Source organism: Haemaphysalis longicornis, unplaced genomic scaffold (genome assembly GCF_048455015.1).
Source record: "Haemaphysalis longicornis isolate Haplotype H1 unplaced genomic scaffold, Haemaphysalis longicornis Haplotype H1 scaffold_1, whole genome shotgun sequence".
Classification (NCBI taxonomy): domain Eukaryota; kingdom Metazoa; phylum Arthropoda; class Arachnida; order Ixodida; family Ixodidae; genus Haemaphysalis; species Haemaphysalis longicornis.
In genome coordinates this window covers 258,191,578-258,212,575 of record NW_027526203.1, presented here as the reverse complement: position 1 = coordinate 258,212,575, position 20,998 = coordinate 258,191,578, and the positions used below count along the sequence as shown (strand labels likewise).

The window sequence follows — 20,998 nt, the reverse complement described above, 5'->3', positions numbered from 1 at the left end:
TTTTTAAAACTGGAAAACTACTTGGCTGGTTTGGAGTAGTCATCGGAAAGACTGCAATAACAAGTGGCCGCTGCTCCGCCCGTGCTCTCAAAACATTCATAATCAGGTTATGCTGAGATCGTTGAGTTTTAGTTCAGCAGTCTACATTTAATTGATCGTAGCCCGGCTTGCGGTCCCTGCTAGACAATGCCATCTTCCCTCTGGCGTGGATACAGAGTACTGGCCACTGGAATTGGCGCAGCTTGGATATATAGTGGTCCAAGACTGGAGAAACAGCAGAGCTGGCGGTCCCTCTCCCTTCGTCGGAGACCCGGCCGTTGCACCCCACATTTACTTCCGAAATTGCCGGTGAAAGTTCTCCATGACTGGCCGGCCCGGATCGTTCCATCCGCAGGCTTTCACATCTCTCCCAAAGTGGACCGCGTTAGCACGCGCTCGAACAAGCGGCCAAGTATAAAGCCGACCCCCGCGCTGCGAACCCAAAGGAAATGGTGTGCGTCTGCAATTCAATGATAGCTCAATTGAATAGACGCAGGTTTCATAACACGAGTGACCCGAGTTCATTTGCGACCACGGGAAGCGTTTTTTAAAGACGATAGTCTTTCTTGGACTACTTAAACCCAGAAATTTTGGTCTGTCTGTATGTCTGTCTGTCTGTCTGCCCGTCTGTCTGTCTGTAACTCGATTCAGCCACCCGGTCAAAGTAAAATTGATATTGCGCAACAGTCTTATATACTCACAGCCAAATGTAAACGTCTAAGCACGGTTTATATGTTCATAGTTGTCAACTTTGTTGAACAAGAACAAGACATTACGCAAATATAAGACAGGAAATTAGTATACAGGGGATATTTACAGTGTTCCTTTATTAAAAAAATTCATGGATGCTTGGTTTTTCGATAACAAATGATATTCTACATCTACTGCAGAAAACCGCCGCCTCCTGGCGGCATATGAAAAATCACGCGGCAACAGCAACGTAAAGGTTCCACTAGCTAGGTTCCACGTTTTGCTTGGAACGCACGTGGAGCACGGCCACGCGGTTCTATAAACCTTGTAGTCGGCCGCCTCCATTCACGCGCGTCTCCGCCGTACTGCAGCGCTGGCATCGAGGAACCCGGCCTGTAGCAGTGGAACGCGGTAAATTCAAATCGCCTTGCGCAAATCTTTAGTGTGTTTACCTTGGGATGAGCGCGACGGTACATAAACAGCATGAGAGGTGAGCGGGAAAGCAAAGGGGGGGCATTTGCTTGGCAAATGTCTACAAAGACTATCGTCTTTTGACGACATTTGCAACGAAAGGAGCAGATACGCAGCCAATTTTTTTTCTCCCCAATTGGCTAACCCCGTATCCCTCGGGCCTTTAGGCTGTCCCGGTGGTTAAGTAAATGTTCCGGGTACAATTTCGGGACCTCCCTAACCCGCATTTTTTTTTCTTGAGGCGCGCACTCCGAACACGTGCTCGTGGGATCCTTGCCTCCTCGCCACTTTCCCCCACACTTCGAGTTTTTTTTTTTGTGCGACGGACGGATATTGCTCGGCCTAAACAGCTCCACTGTTGAAATCCTCTGACTAGATTTACGCCGATCTAATTGCATATAGCTCGATGACAGTATCGCGACGAACCGAAAGAAAATGTAGTGAGGAACTAAACGCCTAATGGTTTGAATGAAGCAAGAGTCAGGTATCGAAAAAAAAAACACTTAAGAAAACAGAGGTATCCAGAAATAGAGCGGGTAGTCGCAATCTAAATTACGCTGGCTGAACTGCTTGCGAGGCGACTGAAAGTGGTTCTGGGCATCAAATGAATATGAACATTTCAGTCGTCCGTTGGCATTTCCATAACAAGCTTTAGCCTATAGCTCAGACCCCTGCCATTAACGGCAACTGCAATCAGGTAAGCGCTAAGAAACAAAATCGAGATCCAGGTGCTCCATTCAGAAGAATGTTGAGGATCACAGGTAACGCGAATTCGTGTAACCTGCGTATTTATTTTTTGTACCATTGAGTAAAGTGACGAAACTAGAATGTCCGACATTTCTGCCTTGAAGTTCGTGCTCTAGCAGCTTCTCAAGGAGGATGAGTGGAACAATGTCGGTCAAGCGTATTTGCAAGAAATCCAACTGTTTTGCATACGAGCTTTCGCTCTCTACTTCTTCAGAAAATATGTTTCGACCCTTCAGTTTCCTCCACTTATTTCTTCCATTTTTACCACGTGCATGAAATTTCAACCTGCGTGAAAACAAATGACACTGCGCACGATGCTTTGGTAAGCCTATCATTTTCACGCCCCGCTCATGGAATTTATTCTGTAATTTCAGAGCAAATGATTTAAAAGCGCGTTTGGTTGTGATGAAGCGTAACAGTGAATTACAGCTGCCGTTGCAACGGCTTCACATAAAGACTGTAGCAGAACGTTGCTTATTCTATAAATTCCGCCCAGACGGCATTGCGATAAAGGAGAGAAAATAATTCGTGCAATGGTTAGGGATATAAACGAAAGCTCAAGAAAGAGCTTTATATAAGGAAAAGGGCCAACCTTGCTGTTTAACAATCACCACACACCGTTTGCTCATCACAACGCTTTCACCCAAGGTGGCACCTTTGTGGCCCATTTCCCCGATGGTAGTTCTCAGTTGGCGACCAGCCCGTGGGCCCAGCACAGCCCGTTTATACAGCGGAACGATACGAAACACTCACGCGGTATGCATTCTTCACGCGCTCGTACATATTCGCGGATAGGGGCGCTTTTGGATTTGAAAATTCAATATTCCCAGAATGCTCGATGCTGTCCGTGGCTACAGTAACTGCCGCCCCTATAGAGAACTTCAACACCGTTCGACGCGATATAAAATCAGATAGTAGATCCGCGCGACTCGCACCTCGGCTACCCCGTAGACGTAGGCTACCCCCGCCCTTGTTCAATGTGTCTAGTTTAGACTTAGAACTTTTCAGCGAAAAGCGCAAAACAAGGTCGCCTGCATACCTTGGAAAGTCTGTTTTTGTCAAACTGGCTTAGAAGGCATCCCAGGCCGAGACCAACGCAAAATGATCCCAGATGCGTGTACGGCTTGTGGTATATCCACGTGGACAGGCGCTCAACTTCCCTGAAAAGGAGGGAGAAAGAAGGGAGAAATGCGGGGAGGCGAGTTAGTTTTCAAAACGCAGTTATCGGAAACTAGCGAGTTAGTTTTCAAAACGACTTAGTTTTCAATGCTTATTACGTCCCCACGTTTCTGCGCTGTAAGTCATCACCGGGAGTATGCAGTCGTTGTACACCTTTCTTTTTAGTGACAGAGGCAGCCTACTCCTCGTAATATTCGAGTGTTTTCAGAATGCTCTCCAGCCCAAAATAATTCCACGTATAATTTTGTTCTCGCATTCCAAGCGGTACAAACAGCTTGCCCAGTTCATAACTCCCTCCTAATTGTTCTTTGCGCATTCTCAAGGCGGAATTTCCTGCATGCCTATTTAGCATTGCTTTTGACTTCTTCATATTTATATCTTTATCCCTGCAACAAAGCTTTCTGAGTACAGTTCCCTAGCATACGGTGTCTTATGCTTGCTCCTCCCTCACCCCCCTTTTTTTTCGCCCCATCACCTCCATTTATTCACCCCACCTTTACGGCCTTCTCCCCAATTGTTAAGGAATATAAATAGAAAGACTGGGCTAGAACGAGGAGTAACCACTAACCCCAGTGTTTGATCTTTGAAGTCTCAGCAACCCTGCCTTACCTGAGCGGCTGCCTTCTTAATTTTCCTAACGTGAGCGAGGCATAACACTTACTTGGTCTAAATGAACAAATAACAAAGCCTGAAGGCGGGTAATTTCCTACAGCTGTAGGAAATGCGCAGCACAATTCTCATGTTTACGGCATCCCTTGTTCGCCATGAACCCTACCGGCACAAGTCTGACGAGCAGCACATGCTCTACGCCCGATGTTACTCGGCTGGATACCTGTAGTTCGGCTCGAAGATAGTTCCTGGGGGTAGGTCCTTGGCAAATGTGATCGCTCCTGTGACCACGCATCCGGCGAGGGCGAAACCGAGAACGCTGGAGTAGCCGATTTTGGCATTTCTGCGGAGATTCACAGCAACACATTCACGTTAATGATATGATACAACTAGGTATTAAATATTCTTTTACTTTATTAAAGCTTCTCATAATTTCTTGATTTAAATAGTTCGCTGTTTATTAAATTTGAGACTCCATAGCAAGATTCTGACTAAATAAAATACAACAAGCAATCATGCGAGTGGAACAAATTGCTGAAAATGATTGTTTTATTTTACTATATGCACGCAGCAAAGAAATACGTAGCTCCCTTGTTGCAATACGTGATACAGTAAATACTGCAATATATGCAGCATTTTGAGAACTTGGCAATATCAGTCTGGTTTTATCACAGCGATATCTCCACTTTTCCTCCTTTACCCGTCGTTGCCGTAATGTCGGCGAGAGCGACGGTCTTTAGCCGATACCGAAGGCAACGGTGGTTTAAAGTATCAGTATAACAATATCCTTGTCCTATAGACTTCGCTTGGACGTCGCAAGAAAAATGCTGCACCAAAATCAGCCTTTCTGGTTTACTTTCTGCCTCTATGACGAAACAGGACGCCATCAGGGCAGGTTTGTGGGAAGATGGCGACATTCAGGTTAAATCAACTACGGGGTCCCACACGTGCTGCAAAAGATGATTTGGTCATCACGGCAGCTTGCAAAAGCTTGTCTGGCTACAGTTAACGCCTAGAGGAAAACGTCGAACACTACCTGAAACTAGGTCTTGGCACCGACCATGTGTACGCAGAATTGGCCAGCTAAAATCATTCTGTTAGAAGGCTGGTTTTTCGCCAATGACAACCCTTACAAAAAAACAAACGAAATGCACCAGAAACGCACAGTTTTAGATGTCGCGCTACAAACCTCAAATTTGGCCGCGCAATAATAGGTAATGTCAGAAATTTTGCTCCAAAATAAAATCTTAAAATCATGAAAAAGTTTTATATCTTAGTCGTAAAATTGAGTTTTCACAACGCTATGCTTTTTACTGATCGCATAGGAGCAAGATGATCCCATTGAAGTCACGCTGTTACCAAAACCCGGCCGCTACATGTGCTGCTCTAAAGAGACCCTGCAACAATTTTTTCGACTTTTTTTCGAAATCCTTAATGCTTGCTGAACGTAGTCAACAAACACATCCAGTACTTAGATAAGGGAGTCGCAATGTACCTCGGCCAAAAATTACTGCTCTAGGCGTATCAGATATCTCAGAAACTTCTCAAACGATTTTGCTCTCTTTCCCGAGCCTTGGCGTTCTTCGACCGCTGGATTTGCGTCATTACAATTGTGTAGCGGCTATTGGCCGGCTTTCCTTCTATTTAGCAATGAACGCATTAGACAGCCACTTTAAAAAGAAAGCCACAAAAGCAAAGCAGAAACTGAAGGAGTATGCTGCGACGAGCAAATCATGCATCGCTCCGTGCTGGCGATGATATAGTTTTGACAATGCCTTCAGACGTGAAGGAAAAAATGAAAGCATTTTTCGGAAGTGTTGCAGAGTTGCTTTTTCGTTTTACTGCGGAATCGGGTGTCTAACAGCGGTTCAAAAAACAAAACAAAACTTATAAGGAAACGGATGCAAGTGCTAACTAAACTAAATTCTTTCACAGAAATGCCATGAAAGTCTGTTAAGCATTCGTTTTGTGCATCAGACATGCGCGACGTATGCACCAAAGTAGTGTTTGCTCAGAGCTGCGTATGTATTCGGCACCCAGCCTAGAACTAGCCTAGAAAATGAACGCAATACTGACAAGCTTCATCCTCTTCTCCTTAGGTTTTGTCCATTGCATGCAACTCCAAGATATTGACGATGAAACACAGCAAGCAGCATTCGTTTATCATGATTGACAAGTACCAGGTAACCAAACAACCCTCACATGGACACGATCCACAAATAAACTAAACCAAGATTGTTAAATTAGTCCCTGGTTTGATAAAAAAAAAACACATTTTGATGAAAGCAAAGTCGTCGCAAGTATACCACTCGGTTAGAATAATTAATGTGAAGTCACCTTTTGATAAGAATGAGGAAGATGAGTCCAATCACTGTATATTGTATAACTGTGGCTGGGTACCATGTCACGAACAGGCACTGAAATAGAAATAAAACGTGCAGCTGTAAAACATTTTGGAGGCAAATGACGCGTTCGATGACGAGGTAACGCGAGCAAGTTCTTAGCGCCCAGTAGGAGAGCCTACTTTCACTCCTGTACATTTTAATTAGGAGGATGTACCTGACATCGCTCTACATTCTCACTAACCTGCGAAGTTCACAATCATAATCCCCTCTCCATGTGTAAGATCACGTGTAACATCACCCAACCACTCGAGGCGCACCAGGAGGCCCAACGAAGAGACCAGGCGGTAGGGTAAGGGCGCGGGGAAAATGGGAAGGGGGGGGGGGGGGGTTGAATAACTTCCAGCTGCGACAGTCTGAAGGGATGCTTTCTGTGATGATACTCAGTTGCGGAAGCTATAGATTTTCGCAACCTCGTATGCAATCGTCTGACGCATGAGTAAGTGTAGGAAGAAACAGGCAGAAACTTTCTGCACTTGAGCGCACCGTGTTTCACATAGAGATTTACCTCTTCTGTGCAGCATTGCTTCACTGCGCAGCTTTCACTTTGCAGCCGTCAGGGAGTTTCGGACAATATTGAAGAAAAACGTTGCCTGTCACCCAACTGAGCCGATGACTGAGCGAGCAATCCGGGAGTGGTGTAACATATACGAAGTGATAAGCCATGCTTAAACTCTTTAGAAGGCTTAGCATGCAGGCCCGCTAAGACGCATAGTGTGCTCGTACATTGAAACCGCTCCCAGTAAAAACGTTAACGAAAAAAGCAAAGGCGCTTCCCCGCGTTTATAAACAGCCACGCAACAGGTGTGCAACTACATCGAGCAGTGAAAACACACAACACTGCAATTGCTTTATACCCCGAATGTTCTTAAGCACCCCCTGTGGTGGCTTCAGCGTTTTTGGGCAAGAGTGCACTAAATCAATGGAATATAGCAGGATTCATGAATCCCCCCTTTGTACCTCCTGGACCCCGTTCTTCAGCTCCGTTCCTTTGTTGTCATTCTTGATTCGAGACTTTACTTCGTCGACTGCGGCTTGGGGAGGGGGGCGGGGAGGAGGGGGACATTGTATACGAACCCATACTCATTTCACATCGCGATGGCGGACAGCCCATGCTGCGAAGTCCGTGGCGCAGAGCAGACCGTTGAACATGTATTTCGAAATTTTTCCCCCAATTCACGCTAGGGGAATACGTCTTTTGCACAGAGTTAAGCCGATAGGATGATCAGCGGTTCACGATACACGCAATCTAGGACATTGATCCCAACTATCTTGTTCACGAAAGGAGAGCAGAGCATCTGTTTTCTGGACGCTACCGGCTTATGCTTTTTACTGATCGCATAGGAGCCAGATGATCCCATTTAAATCCCGCTATTACCAAAACCCGGCCGCTCCATGTGCTGCTCTAAAGGGACCCTGCAACAATTTTTTCAACTGTTTTTTCGAAATCTTGAATGCTTGCAGGACGTAGTCAACCAACACATCGAATACTTAGATTAGGGGTTCGCAAAGTACCTTGGGCAAAAATTACTGCTGCGCATGCGTAACCTCCCAGGTTCTGGGCCTAGTTCTAAACCAGAACCTGGTTACGCATGCGTAACCAGGTTCTGCGCATGCGTAACCTCCTCTCGCCTTCCCATTACTTTCTCTTTTTCTTTCCTCTCTTAATGTTGATGAACGGAAGGTTGGCGGTATCTCAAAATTGCACTTGAGCTTAAGTAACTGCTCTGCGACCACAGTCGACGAACTGAAAGCATGCACAGGTCCCACATAGAACTGAGGAGTTCCCAAGGTGTGCACGCCAGCAGCACGCTCGTGCACTCCTTCTCCGTCCACTCCGCCGCTCCTCATTATTTGAGGAACCGACGACACAGCGAACAAAATCCCGCTGCTGCAATATCCGTATTCGCGTGCTCTGCGTTGCGCTGTCGACAGAAAGGCACCGTAAGTAGGGGTCCTCAGCACCACGACCAGTGTAGCGCTTTGTCGCGCACCCTGCTTCCATGCGTGGTGGTGACTGCGTGTTTTCAACCAGAAGTCGCTTCTCACCATTCTGTCCGCGCTCCAGAAGTTGCTAATATAGAAGAGGTTCGTCCACCAGGTGGCCGAGCAGCGCTCGATCTCGGCTCCCGCGTAGTCCTGCCAGAACGGACCGTCGCTCGTCAGCGGCAGCAGCAGGAGTACGCTCACCACGGCCAGGAAGGGCGGCGTCATTCTGAGCAGCGAGAGCAGCGTTTGCAAGAGCGCTGGGCCAAACATATGTAGGGGAACTTTTTCCGCACACGATGGCATTTTAACTCCAAGAGTGCAAATATTTCACAAACATTATTGTTCAGCTCATGCTTTTGAGGTTACGAAGGAAGGGGAAGAACTTGTCGTACACTCTTATAAGTGCCTGCGGGTGGGCTTTGCCACAAGGCACATAAATTACCAATTACTGTGATCAAGGGAGTAGGTCAACGACTAGTCTTTGATGAGGCAGGTCAATCGCGAGGCTCTTGAGTGACAGTAGGTCATGGCGAAATTCAGTGTAATTGGGTCAATGACGAGGCAAGGCGTAAAAGTCGACTCGAAAGGTGTAATCTGTGCTGCGACATTAGGCAATGGAGGCATGACGTTTAGTTTTCCGTAGTGACAGAGCGCAGTTGATATTTTTTTTAGTCAAAGCTGATGCTTTGCCTTGTTATTCGTCCGATTCGCTCATCTGCTCTTATGAACGCAACGATTGGTCGTTCAGGTGCATTGTTGAAAGAGCAGACCCACGGACATTTGAAAGACCGTAGACGAATGAGAATAAGGGCATGAAGCACCAAGGGAGGTGTTTCTTGGCCCCTTTACAGAACGATTACTAAGCGACTAAAGGCTTCTTTCATAAATATCTTCAAATCAGTGAGACCACGTTTGCTGTTGCGTAGCTGCGAGTGCCGCTATTCCCCAAGCAATGTCATGCGCTCTTCGCTCCCTGAGAATGAGTCGCGATCTGGCCGGGCAAATGGGAGCTACTACGATAAAACGGTGCAAACTGCGTTCAAACGAAGACAGTAAAGACACAGACACAAGCGCTGTATTCTACCCGCCGCGGTGGCTCAGTGGCTAATAAGTGTTGTGCTGCTCAGCACGGGGACACGGGTTCGACTCCCGGCTGCGGCGGCCGCTGTTCTGACGAAGGCGAAAAGCGAAAACGCCCGTGTGTACGAGACTTCAGCACGCGTTACAGATCCTCAGGTGCTCAAAATTAATCCGGAGCCCTCCACTACGGCGCGCCTCATCTCGCCTGTGTTGAGTCGGTGCGTTAAACCCTTCAATCAATCCAATCCAATCAAGCGCTGTCTTCTTCTTGTACTGTCCTCGTTTAAGCGCCGTTTCCACCGTTTTATGATGAACCAACTAGCCTAAACTCAAGCGTTAGTGAGCCACTACGAACAACTGTCGACACAGCGCTCCTGTCCAGACAGCACTGCACTTGATCTCTTGCACTCCACTTTGGTAACGACTTATTCATTACTACTAGTTCTGAGGCTCATTTGTGTCGCCTTCCCAATGCTGTCTCTCCTGTCCCATCACCTTTTTTTTATCGCCCTGGCCGTTATGCACCGCCGAAGCGCTGCAGCTTTTTTTTTTTTTTACCTCACCTGTCTCTAACAAAAGCCAATGAAATCACTCTCCGTCAACTTCAGACACGGACCTTCCCTCACAATACACTTTGGCATTTGATCTTCCCCACCTCTCACTCACCACAGTGCAAGTTTTGCCCCGAAAGGGGTACACTTTATCACATGGTATGGGAATGCTCCCACACACCCGACCTCCCTCCCAATCCCCACCCCTCCTCTTCACAGTGGGCGGCGCAGCTGTTCAGCTCTGAACCCGGCTCTCAGCTTAACCTGGTGAGACGGGCCCGGACTGCCAGCCAGAGCCAGGGACTCCTGGACTAAGGAGTCTCCCCACTGGTCTGCCTCCACACACGGAGTCGGACTGGGCCTCAATAAAAGTTTTATTCTCCTCCATCTCATACTCCAAGCCGGAGTGAGTGGCTCGTAGTTATAATTTTACTCGCATGCGGGCCTTGCGATTTGCGGTTACAGCTCATCCTTTCGAAATCTTGGGCAAGAGTCAATCGCTTTTATAGCAAGAATGCTGCATCAACTACTTAATTTGGTCAGACGCGAACAAAAACGTGCGACCGAGCAGCACTTCTACAAAACTCCTGCAGTAGGCCCCACACAATCTGCACACAACAGTAAACGCTGGAAACGGCTAAAGGCCAGCCACCCAAGCGATTATGTCGTGGGTTTATTACACGTGCTGCTTAGCATTAGGCTTCGGGCGCAGTTCTTTGCCATGGTCGCTGTAACTTTCAGGGGGAAAAAACAAGAATGTCAGCCTAAATGCCCTTTCGCCGCACGTTAGATGTCTGCAGGTTGTCTGATTAGTTTTGAAGTTTTCAACTGCAGTGCCTTTAATAGTTTCGGTGCTTAGAATTACAGCTTCAACAAGTTTTTGCCCGATTCATTTAATCAGTCGTCCCTTTATGCCGCGATAGCCATAAATACGAGGGGTCACTGTGTTCACGAACATGCCCGTTTTTGAACTCGCACGCACGAGCATCCCCCGAAGCCGAGCTGTGACTGCCAAACGGCGTTCCCGCTGTCTGGCATTCCCGCTTTAAAGTGTGCCGGCGTGCAACCATCCCGAGGGATTGTAGCCATTCTCAAGGCTAGCAAACGAGCCCCTCTAAAGTATCAAGAAAATTCGGACAGGCTTCCAACGGCAGCACGACAGCCGTCGCCGTGCTCAACGGCGCAATATGGATGTTGCTGCATTCTTCTTCAGATACTTTTTCGGTAGAAGGTAATTCTTTTCTCATATTGAGTAAATAAAAAAACAGCATAGTAGAATATATACACTGCAGCGCCGACTTCCAAAGAAAAATACCATAGGACATATGAGGCGTTTTTTTTTTCGAAATCAAATCCACCTAACGCCAATTTGGGAGAAAAGCGAAAGTTTGTTACCGGACATAAATGCAACGCTATTAAATGACATGTTTTACATGTCAGCTAGGAGAATTTCATGTCCATAAGTAATTTTAAAAATATGCGATGAATTTTTGAGCAATATTAGAATGATAAATCCGGATTAGGCTCGGACTGAATTGAAACATTCAAGTTGGTGCGTCATACCTATGAAAACTTCATTGCAGTTGACGTTCAAGAATGGCGCGATGGAGTTTTCGCGGGAAAGGCATTAAACATATGCAACGGCGCTTCAAGAACAGTATAAATACACATGAAGAGCCGGTGAGTCCTCTTGGAAGCATTAGAAGCTTTTTTTCGAATTTTTTCGTAGGGTACTTTTTTTAAGGCATGCCTGAAGACACTCACAAAGTAAGCAAGCTCTTCATTGCCTTGCCATAAATTTCCAAAACGCTCCACAAGAAGGCTGCTCATATCTTCTTCTTCACCTTAACGAAGTGGCTCGTACCCACAGAGAGAGGGGGATTTTCCGGGCTTAGAAGCGGCGGCTAATTTGTTATGTACGTAAATGATAAATAGGAGAGTAAAAATAATAAAAAAGATTTTCTTCGTAGGAACGGGGGAGACTAAATAAAATGATTGTTTCACATCTCTCAGTTTCATTTCGTTCACTTTTTCTGTTCCCTTTGTCATCGACGTCTGGGGACAGATCTTTCGCCGATCTCTTAACTGCTGTCTGGATTCATGATAACCGGTTCCTAAAAGCAAAAAAAAAAAAAAAGAACTTCTGAAAGCATCCACGAAACAGTCCAAACAGTCACGCCAAAAGCTAAATCCCACTGGCCAAATGGATTTGGCTCATTTTAATCCGTTCCACACCAGGATCTGGCTCCTTTCCAATACGAACTACGATCTGCGTGCACGTCTGCAGGGCGTTGTCTCACCTATTTTCTTGCCACCTTTTTCCTAGGGGAAAGTTGTCAAGTTTTTCTTGCCAGTGCAGTTTTATCTGATTTAGTTTCGGTTTGTGGATTTGGCTCATTTAATAAAATGCCTCTCGTGACCGAGCTTTAAAGAATGGGGCAGCGCAATAAAAGTAAGACACGGTACACAGTCGCATTCAACGTTACTAGAATAACGTCGAGTCGCACTATCAAAGGCAATTACCGCTAAGTTGATTGTTTATGAAAGGAAACTTCCTGCCGTGCCATCATCATACTGAAAAAACTATTTTCGTTCTGTAGCACTACAGTTAATCCAGGATGCTTTAAAGCGCGCGCTGACCTTCCCGATCAATGAGGCTAATTTCAGTTTCCCCCGTCGGTTCTCAGGTGGCGCTAGCAGTCGGCGTCGATTAGAGTTCCTCTACAGAGCTACAACAATGCGTGTACGCGCGGTTTTTCGACCATTTCGGAAATAATCTTTACGGTGACTCGCATGACACTTTCTGTAAATACGTCGTGAGGTACTGTCCTTTTTTTCTCTTAACTCTGCATTTGTATGAGATAGTCCACAATGTGCGGACACCAACGAAATCAAACGTATATATTGCATGCGTCGCTGCTCATTCACGGAAGCGGACGCTGAATATCCAATTTTCTTGATGCCGAACGCTTCGAGAATTTTCACACTTAGAGGGTGGAATAGCATTTAAAAAAGCTACTGTTGCATACTCACCGAAAATATTTCTGCAAGAGAATGCTGAACACCGACTTGTAGGAGTAGAGCTCGCACTTGTAGGCTAAGAAGAGACCACTGAAAATGAGCAGGTTCCATTATTAGATAGAAGTAAGGTAAAGGCTTGGTAGGGTAAGCGAATGAATGAACTGGAAAATACAATATGCTTAATAATTTAACCTACGCATGCAGAAGCCAAATAAGAGTAGCATTATGGCCAGCCTCAGCGCGTGAAATTCAGGGAATGACATTAGAAACCCTGTTTTTTGTAGGAGAAACCAGTTGACATGTGTTTTAGAGAAAATCTAAAGCAGAACGCCTAGCCATTGCTAAAACACACCGCAGAAACATTATTGTAGATTTAGAACGCATTAGAATTGCTAAGATACACGTTAGAGACGTAAATGTAGAAACGTAAATTTAACTATAAAATCAGTGTGAAAATAAAACAACCAGGTGCACATCAAACGAGCGTGGTGACGAAGCACGCAAAGAAAGAACGACAACGGCGAAGAACAAATGCAGCAGTACGGAACGCTACTGTCAACTAAGGTTGTTATTATTTATATTATTACCAATGTTATTTCGATACCGTGACCAAAAGACACGGGAAATTGTGGCGGCCGCTCACATTGCGAAAATGGGTGAGAAGTGCATCAGTTCGCCCTCTAAATCTGCGTCTACCATTGAAGTTGATTATGTGGACGTCACTTAAAAGATGGTTTCGCTCGTGTTTGGCTTTAGGCATGCCATACCTTATTTTTTGTGTTTTCTCCTTTCTTCATGTATATAATTTTTAGTTTTTCAGTAAAAACCTCAGTTGATAGGGGAGCTCCGTCCCGTTGCACTTGATCCTCCCGGTTGTCGTCGCTTCCTTTCGCACTTTGTTTCATTATGCATCCGTACCAACTCGCCCAGTTTTCTTTGTTACATCAAACGAGCTTTACTGCTTCTGGTTGACGCACCCCCTGAGACAATACCATGTTTCTGAACCTCGACGCACAGGAATGGCATTAACTGCAACCAGCAAATCAGGTTTATTGAGTGATGAGGTCCGGCGTACTACTTGACATAAGCATGCAGTGCGATATTTTTAGCGTGATTTTGTGAAGAAGTGGGGACTAGTGTCACTAGAAAAGTTAGTAGAGTACCGCCACTAATGCACGCAAGTCAGCAACGGCGGCCATTTTGGTGTTTATCAGTGTTGCGAGATTGCCGCATCTACGGCCTCGCCGTTAACTTTTACCGGTTTGTTTGTTAAGAACACTACCGAAGATGCAACAAAACGGCATATTTGGACACACTTCTGCTGCTGAAATGCTGCTACACGCGTTGTCCTTGATTCGCGCGTTCGGAACGACGTCAGTCGTGCGCAGCCGCAGAGCAGGTAGGACAAGCTAAGCCTACCAGAGTTGACCGACTAAACCTCATCAACAACAAAATGGCGGCGCCCATTAACCGTCGCAGTGTAAACAAATGCCACGTGATGCAAACTGACCAATGATCATGGCGGCGGCACGGGACAATGAGAGAAAAGAGTTCCGAAACTCTGTAACCTTATCTAGTGACACTAGTGGTGACTAAATACGTAAAATAGATACGGAAAATTGCATGAAACGTACATCAGTCTAGACCCTAGACCACCTGAAGTTTTAGAGGGCGCAGCATGAACTATTACCTTCTTTTATTTACAGGCAAACGATATGTTTGCAAACACAGGCAGTACGGCCACAGCAACCTGATTTCTTCCTGCTTTCAGCACCTTTCCGCTGGGGAAAAAATATTGAAAATTGATCTTTTTGCGTTGTGGCCTGATATTACGTCCATAAACCATGGCTAACATTAAAAACATTGCGGGTGTGTCTTCCAAAACGACTTTTCAAAATCGCTAGCGTTTTATTTACTTTTTTTTGCCTACATCCCGCACGTCTCTGTTGACGCCAGCGCCAGCGCATCTGCGTGACGTTACATCCCACCATTGTCTAGACATTTGCGAGGATTCTTTGAGTTTATCTTAATTTGATACGTGGCGTCGAGATTAATGAATTAGCTGCTACAGGTACGGGCCAATTTCTGGCTGGTAATCCCGTTTTTCTGGCTTCACCGCATAATAACTCTTATTGCTGTGGAGCACCCTTTAACGGAACCCATCGAGGGTGGTACAGAAGGCGCAAATATAACAGTTACCTCCCTGCCTTCCTCCCTCCCTCCCACCCCTTCTCTCTCTCTCTCTCTCTCTCTCTCTCTCTCTCTCTCTCTCTCTCTCTCTCTCTCTCTCTCTCTCTCTCGCGCGCGCGCGCATGGTGTAATGCGAAGGACCGATCTAATTTTCAGTGAAATTGCCTGCTGAGCATCATCATTTACAACCGTTGCCCCGCCGGCCCTGGTATATGTTATTTCGAAAGCGTCACGCGGAATCAAACCCAGCGGAACTTCCAGGAAGGCGCCTAGAGATATCACGTTCTACACTTTAAAAGATTCAGCAATGCTGGCCGTGGATGCCCGTAAGTATTCTGAAGACCTTTTCGACTAATATTGCACACATTTGTACAATGCTTGCCCATGTGATCGCTTTCTTTAGAAAATGTTCTGTTGCGGGGGCATCGTTTAGAAATACGTCTATTTCTTTTTCCAAGCAGGCTGCAGAAGCACTAAAATATATAAAAAACATGATGATTTCTTCTTTCTGCCAGGACAAGCAACTTTTAAAGCTTGCACTTACAAGTATACTGTCTTTAGAAAAAATACGTATGTATGCATGAGCTTATACCTTTCCCTCGGGCTAACTTCGTTGGCGTTATCGCTCACCTTATCAAATATTGGCGCAATATAAACTAGAAAAAAGCTTCTTAGATTACAAACGCCGTAGTGAACCCTCCTAAAGTGTAGTTTCGTCAGATGTAACTGCTTATTACTACCCATATAGAGAAGGTTTCTGAGAAGCGATGGGAAATCAAGGGTCAAATGGCTGATATGCGTAAAAGTTCCATCAGTTGTTGCATTTGCAAAAATAACATGCTGTCTACATTCTTTTCACGGGCATTTTTCGAGAATAATAGATTTTCATGTGCATGACAAATAAACTTTACTCAGTCGTATCTAAGCTGTGAGAGTGAAGAAGAGAAAAACCAGCTTCCTTTAAATGAAATTTGCGAAGTATTTATTATGTGTGCATGACACCTCATGAGACATATTGTACCGTTCATTACAGAAAGCTTGTCACGCCTCCTTCCCCCTCCATTTCTCGCATCTTTTTTGTAAGGTTTCGGGTCTACCATACAGGCTAATGCACGCTTGTGCATTTTTTACTTTACTCCTGATTCCTGCCAGTAGCGAGGCCGAACTGTGGGCTCCGGCGACGACCTGATCCCTCGATATGGTATACCCCGGTGCAGGAAACGAACGCGGACAAGTACAACAGAAGGTAGCTTCCGCGGTACACCCGTTTTCCTTAGGGATACCTTATCTGTATACATGAGTATGGGGGGAATACTGCTATCGTCGCGCCCAGCCCCTATACTCCTCTGGCAATGAACATTTATACAGAGGGGGGAGTGTCACGGAAAGGCACGAATAATCTCAATAGAACTAACTCCCCTACCACCCGCTTAAAACCTTCGGCGTGTTAAACCCAATTTATAATTTAGGACATCTATCTAGGTGGCTGTACTTGGCGTTCATTCCTTTCAGCAAACATCCACCGCTGCGATTGGCAAGTGGTTGCAACGTATACAGTCGACGCAGCGTGGTAAGAGCCAACACGTGCCGCGGGGATAGCCGAAAGGAAGGCCCGGTAGTTTACCAAAGTATCCCTTCTCCAAAGTGGCTCTAGACATGCACGATCTCTACTGGCTTCCAGTCAAATGCTGGCATTAACTTGGAACTGTCGCCACCCTTCTATCCCCCCCCCCCCATTTTCAGCGTATGCTAAAAAAACTTGCTCCTACGCCAAGGGCATTAAGACCTCCTCCATGTTGAGACTTCGTTAAAATTCCGTGGCGCTGGTGCCAGGCAACTGATAAAGCATATCTACTTGTTCTATATACTATAATTTGAGAGGAGTATGCAAGGGATTCGAATACACGATTGTCGCTGCAACCTATTTTTACTTTTTCGTAGGACATAAACAGCGTCTATAAACGTCTTGGAAGTTCCCAACGGTACCTTCCCTGAACGATTTTTATTCCAGCGACATTTTATGCCACAAAGAAACGGGCAAGCACACAGCTTGTGGCGTTAAAAAACGAGATTATTTTCAACACATCCCTTTGTTCTCACTGTTTCCAGCAACACGCCATGCCAGCACCAAACGAAGAAGGAAAATGAGGAAATTAGCTTACTGCGAGGGCTTCATATACGTTGAAGGTATTTGTTTGCCGAGACTTTTGAGGATTTGCCTTCACGTACTACTTATGGTTACGTTGTCTATCCCGGCCTTCGAAAGAACTTAAATTTATAGCTTTACTCTGTGGCCGCTAGAGTACTTCGATGACGCTGCGTCTTCAGAATGCGCCTGAATTACCAACCCAGGCGTGCAGCGAAGCAAATGAGATTGTGATGACGCCAGGAATATTTACTCATACTAAACAGCAGTCACCACTATGGCATTGTGTAACACCCCACCACCCATCGTATTTTTGGCTAAAGAAATCTTAAACGGACCACTGAATTTAATTGTAAATTGACGAAATTTTTATTTGTACCTGCACTGTGCCGCTGAAGTTGTGCAATTACTACTTTGAGATTTAGCGCAAGTATAAAGCAATAGTTCATTAGTAAAACTTTGGAGAAAAAACAGGACAATGCACCGCTCGCGGCTGCCTCCCGAGGGACCCCGATGACATTACACCGAGACTGTCCGAGTATTAATAATTTCAATTTTATTCCATATTTGTGAGCAATATCGGCTCTTTGTTTCTTCGCGCACAATTTAACTAGGCCAAGCGGGCTCACAATTCGTTAAATTCCGCCTTACGGTCAGGCCGGTGTGTTGTCACAATCGGGATAACCAAACCGGCAAGGAGCAAGGAGCATGATGTGTACATAATAGAACCTTCTAACCTCCTTTTTTAGTGAAAAAAATGTGAGTAAAGTGGACAAAAATGCTGGGAATATGGCCTATTTATTGTACTCCCCGAGCTGATCAACTAACCCGACAATATTCACATATGATTTCAGCCTCCTTTTAAGGACCTTTTTGACAAATTGCTGTAGAAAGCCCACTGATACGAAACGTGACAGCTTCAACCCTTCTATATATCTGACCGCCTGTAATGCAGCTAACCTCTCTTTTTTATCGTTATCGTTCAATCACGAAAGCAAGAAATTGTTTTAACACAAAAAATCTTCATTGTTTAAGATGTGATTTTAGACGACCAGCATGTGGTACGCATGCGTACTTATTGCAAATTTATTTTTATTTCCCTCCGTAGAGAGTGGTTCATAAATTTAGTGACAGCGAAATGCGGCGTTTTTTCAGAATAAAGTCCGTCTGAATTGCGAAAATTAATTTGTTAATGATTAGCGTTTCTTGGAACCATAGTGCCTGCCTTTTTGCGTAGCGCGAAGTCTGCTTCTACGAAGCTCGCCTTAGAGCTATTTCCTACGGGCTTCGCAAACGGTCTCGTTCCCGCCTCCATTGCCCGTATTACGTACGTGGTGAGGAAGAACGTGTTGGCTGCCAAGGTGTAGTTGACGAACGGCGAGAACAGGATGTCACTCGAGATGCTGTCGTACGCTCTGAGTAGACCACCTGCGAGGGGAAAACGTCAGCGAGGGAGCTTTTACACTGCCGCGATCACTCACGCCACTTATAGGGTAAATGTCGCTACATACGGCAAGTGGGAAAAAACAGAAGCCAGCCAGAAATGGGCAGTATTAAGCAGGGCAGCAGCGTGTATAAAAGCTTCAAAAATAAAACTAAACCAGTGAAGATAACAATACCGCTATTAGTCCCGCATTGCGACAACAGGGAAATTTATCTGGCAAATGAGTGTTCGACATAACCGAATATTCATGTGGGGGCGTGCATGCTGAAGCTTTGCTGTGCTAACTTTCTTATGCAGCCTCGTAGTAGTTATGTACATCGATGCTAAAGTTTAACAAAATTCCCTCTTCTAAAAAAGTCTTCGATCTTCGGGTCATAGATGTATCAGATGGCTTTAACATGCTTAGTGGATCCTACCTTGCAACCAAAAATTGGGAAGAAATAAAAGACTCACTGCCCTCGCAGATCTCTTTCATTTTTGTCTAACTGCGAGCTAGAACCAGAACGCACCCCCCTTCCCCACGCCAAAAAAAGTGAGCGCAATTAAGCTTCAATAGCCCGCTTAGTACACGTGCCTACAAGATTTTCGCAATGCTAGTTTCTTCATAAAGATATTGGCGGTTTTTATTGCAACGGGTGGATGCGTCTTTAGGGGACGACTACTAGAAGAAGCTGATAGCGACAGAGAGATTGACGAAGCACATCGATCGTTGCTCACTGAACATGTGCGTGTTCTCGGTGAGGAAGTAGGTGTGTCCACAGATGAGCCAGGCCATGCTGATGGCCTGCACGCCCTGGGCGGCACCGAGCTCGGGAGGCTCGACGGGGTCCGTGAGCCGGCGCAGGTTGCGAGCGAAGGAGAACGACAGCAGGCAGTTGGTCAGGCAGCCTGCGGGTCGTGGGTTCCCGGAGCGGTTGGAATGATGGCCAGAGTGACGACGGTTAAAGTGCTTCCACGAAGACAAGGTGTGTAGTAGACGTCTTTACGAAAGGGTGTGTTGGGCACTAGAATATCCTAAAGCGAGACTATCAACTTCAATGACGTGGCGAACGAGTTGCGATGTTCCACACTGGTGCTGGCCCTGTTCGGACAACTTTGGTGTATATCAGTCAATATACAACAGTTTAATTTATATCTGTTTGGGTGGGTCACTTAATATTCAAAATAAAATTTTGTCGAGCGTCCTAACACTTAAAACCACCCGGAGATCGCGATGACAACGCGGCTGCATGCTCAGCTACGTTGTTTCAGGCATTAGATTGATGAGATAAGGCGGAGGCAGGAATACATAACTAAAAAAAAGACCAGATATATAGCTTATAAGCATAAGCTTCTCCTTTTAGGGGCGAAGCATCATAGAGGCTCGGGCTCTCGCCGTCTCCTGTCGTTGTCCCCTCCTGTCGTCACGGTAAATGAAATTGTCAAACTATGGTCAGAAAACAAGTGTATAGCAGATAAAATTGGTTCAAAGTAAATGAACATGCTTTAAACTAATTTAAAACACAGAAATAATAAGGATTTAATTGCATTGAGAACAGAAATTTGATAAATTCCGTCTGAAAATTTATTTCACACGCCAGATTTTCTTCTGTAAAGCATACTTCTTAGCATGCTGCGACGTGTGGCACGAAGACAACTTACGGTCAGTCTTTCTCATTTAATTGCTTTAATCCGGTTCAACGCAAGAGAGGGAGCCACCGCCTCAACAAGTGTGCGATTGCGCCTCCCTCCGGCGCTTCTCCGGTGCTCAATCAGTATGCGCCTTGGGGCAAGAGAGAGGTAACGGAGAGAGTTGGCTCCAGAAACGCTCTTTTCTGCGATGGACGCTTGCCCTTTAGCAAAGACTTTGCGATGGGAACACCGGTGCACACTGAATGCTTCGATGCTTCATACCTCCCCAGGTTTCAGGTTAGTGGAGATGGCCTGGGATTTTTCCTCTCGTTTCCGTCCTTTTCCTGAACTAAGGCATGTAAAATGGAAGTGCACCACCCCGCCCCGCCAGTTTTCGGTCCGTGTTGGCAGCAACACATCCTGCACGTACACCAATTTTTGAGGCGTCTGCTTTGCAGCCTCGCAGAAAAGTTACAGCAGGATTGTAGATGTCCGCTCTCTACAGTGACGTCTAATTAGCCGTGTCCTTAGAGACCTACACTGCACAAAACTACAATAAAATAAGCATATTGTTACCTGCGCCTGGCAGCGCCTTTTGCGCGTTGTCTTCCACTCGCATGTCCAAAACAGTGGCCACCAGGATGACGCCAACGAGAAGACACAGGGCGATGCTGTCGGAAAAGAAAAACACGAAAGGCCTAAGGGTGGAATCAGCAAATGGGCGGAAGAAACCGTTCACTTCGCAATGTTTAATTTTCAACGGAAGTCTAGCACAGAGAGAAGGTGCCAGGAACGTTTCCGCTTCTCGCCTATTCATTTTGCTTGTGTT

The 20,998-nt window shown here is 45.8% G+C and overlaps 1 protein-coding gene across 1 annotated transcript in view; it reads right to left on the bottom strand.

Annotated features, from left to right (window-relative positions):
• The window catches only part of LOC144144819 (O-acyltransferase like protein-like), a 67,985-nt gene that overhangs the window by 8,621 nt on the left and 38,366 nt on the right, over positions 1-20,998 (bottom strand). The window contains exons 5-12 of the mRNA XM_077676329.1: positions 20,746-20,840; positions 19,276-19,446; positions 18,446-18,542; positions 12,791-12,868; positions 8,187-8,352; positions 6,073-6,152; positions 3,959-4,078; positions 2,987-3,107 (exon numbers count right to left, since the gene is read on the bottom strand). Of these exons, the coding sequence (XP_077532455.1) occupies positions 2,987-3,107; positions 3,959-4,078; positions 6,073-6,152; positions 8,187-8,352; positions 12,791-12,868; positions 18,446-18,542; positions 19,276-19,446; positions 20,746-20,840 (928 nt within the window). The remainder of the gene's footprint in view (positions 1-2,986; positions 3,108-3,958; positions 4,079-6,072; positions 6,153-8,186; positions 8,353-12,790; positions 12,869-18,445; positions 18,543-19,275; positions 19,447-20,745; positions 20,841-20,998) is intronic.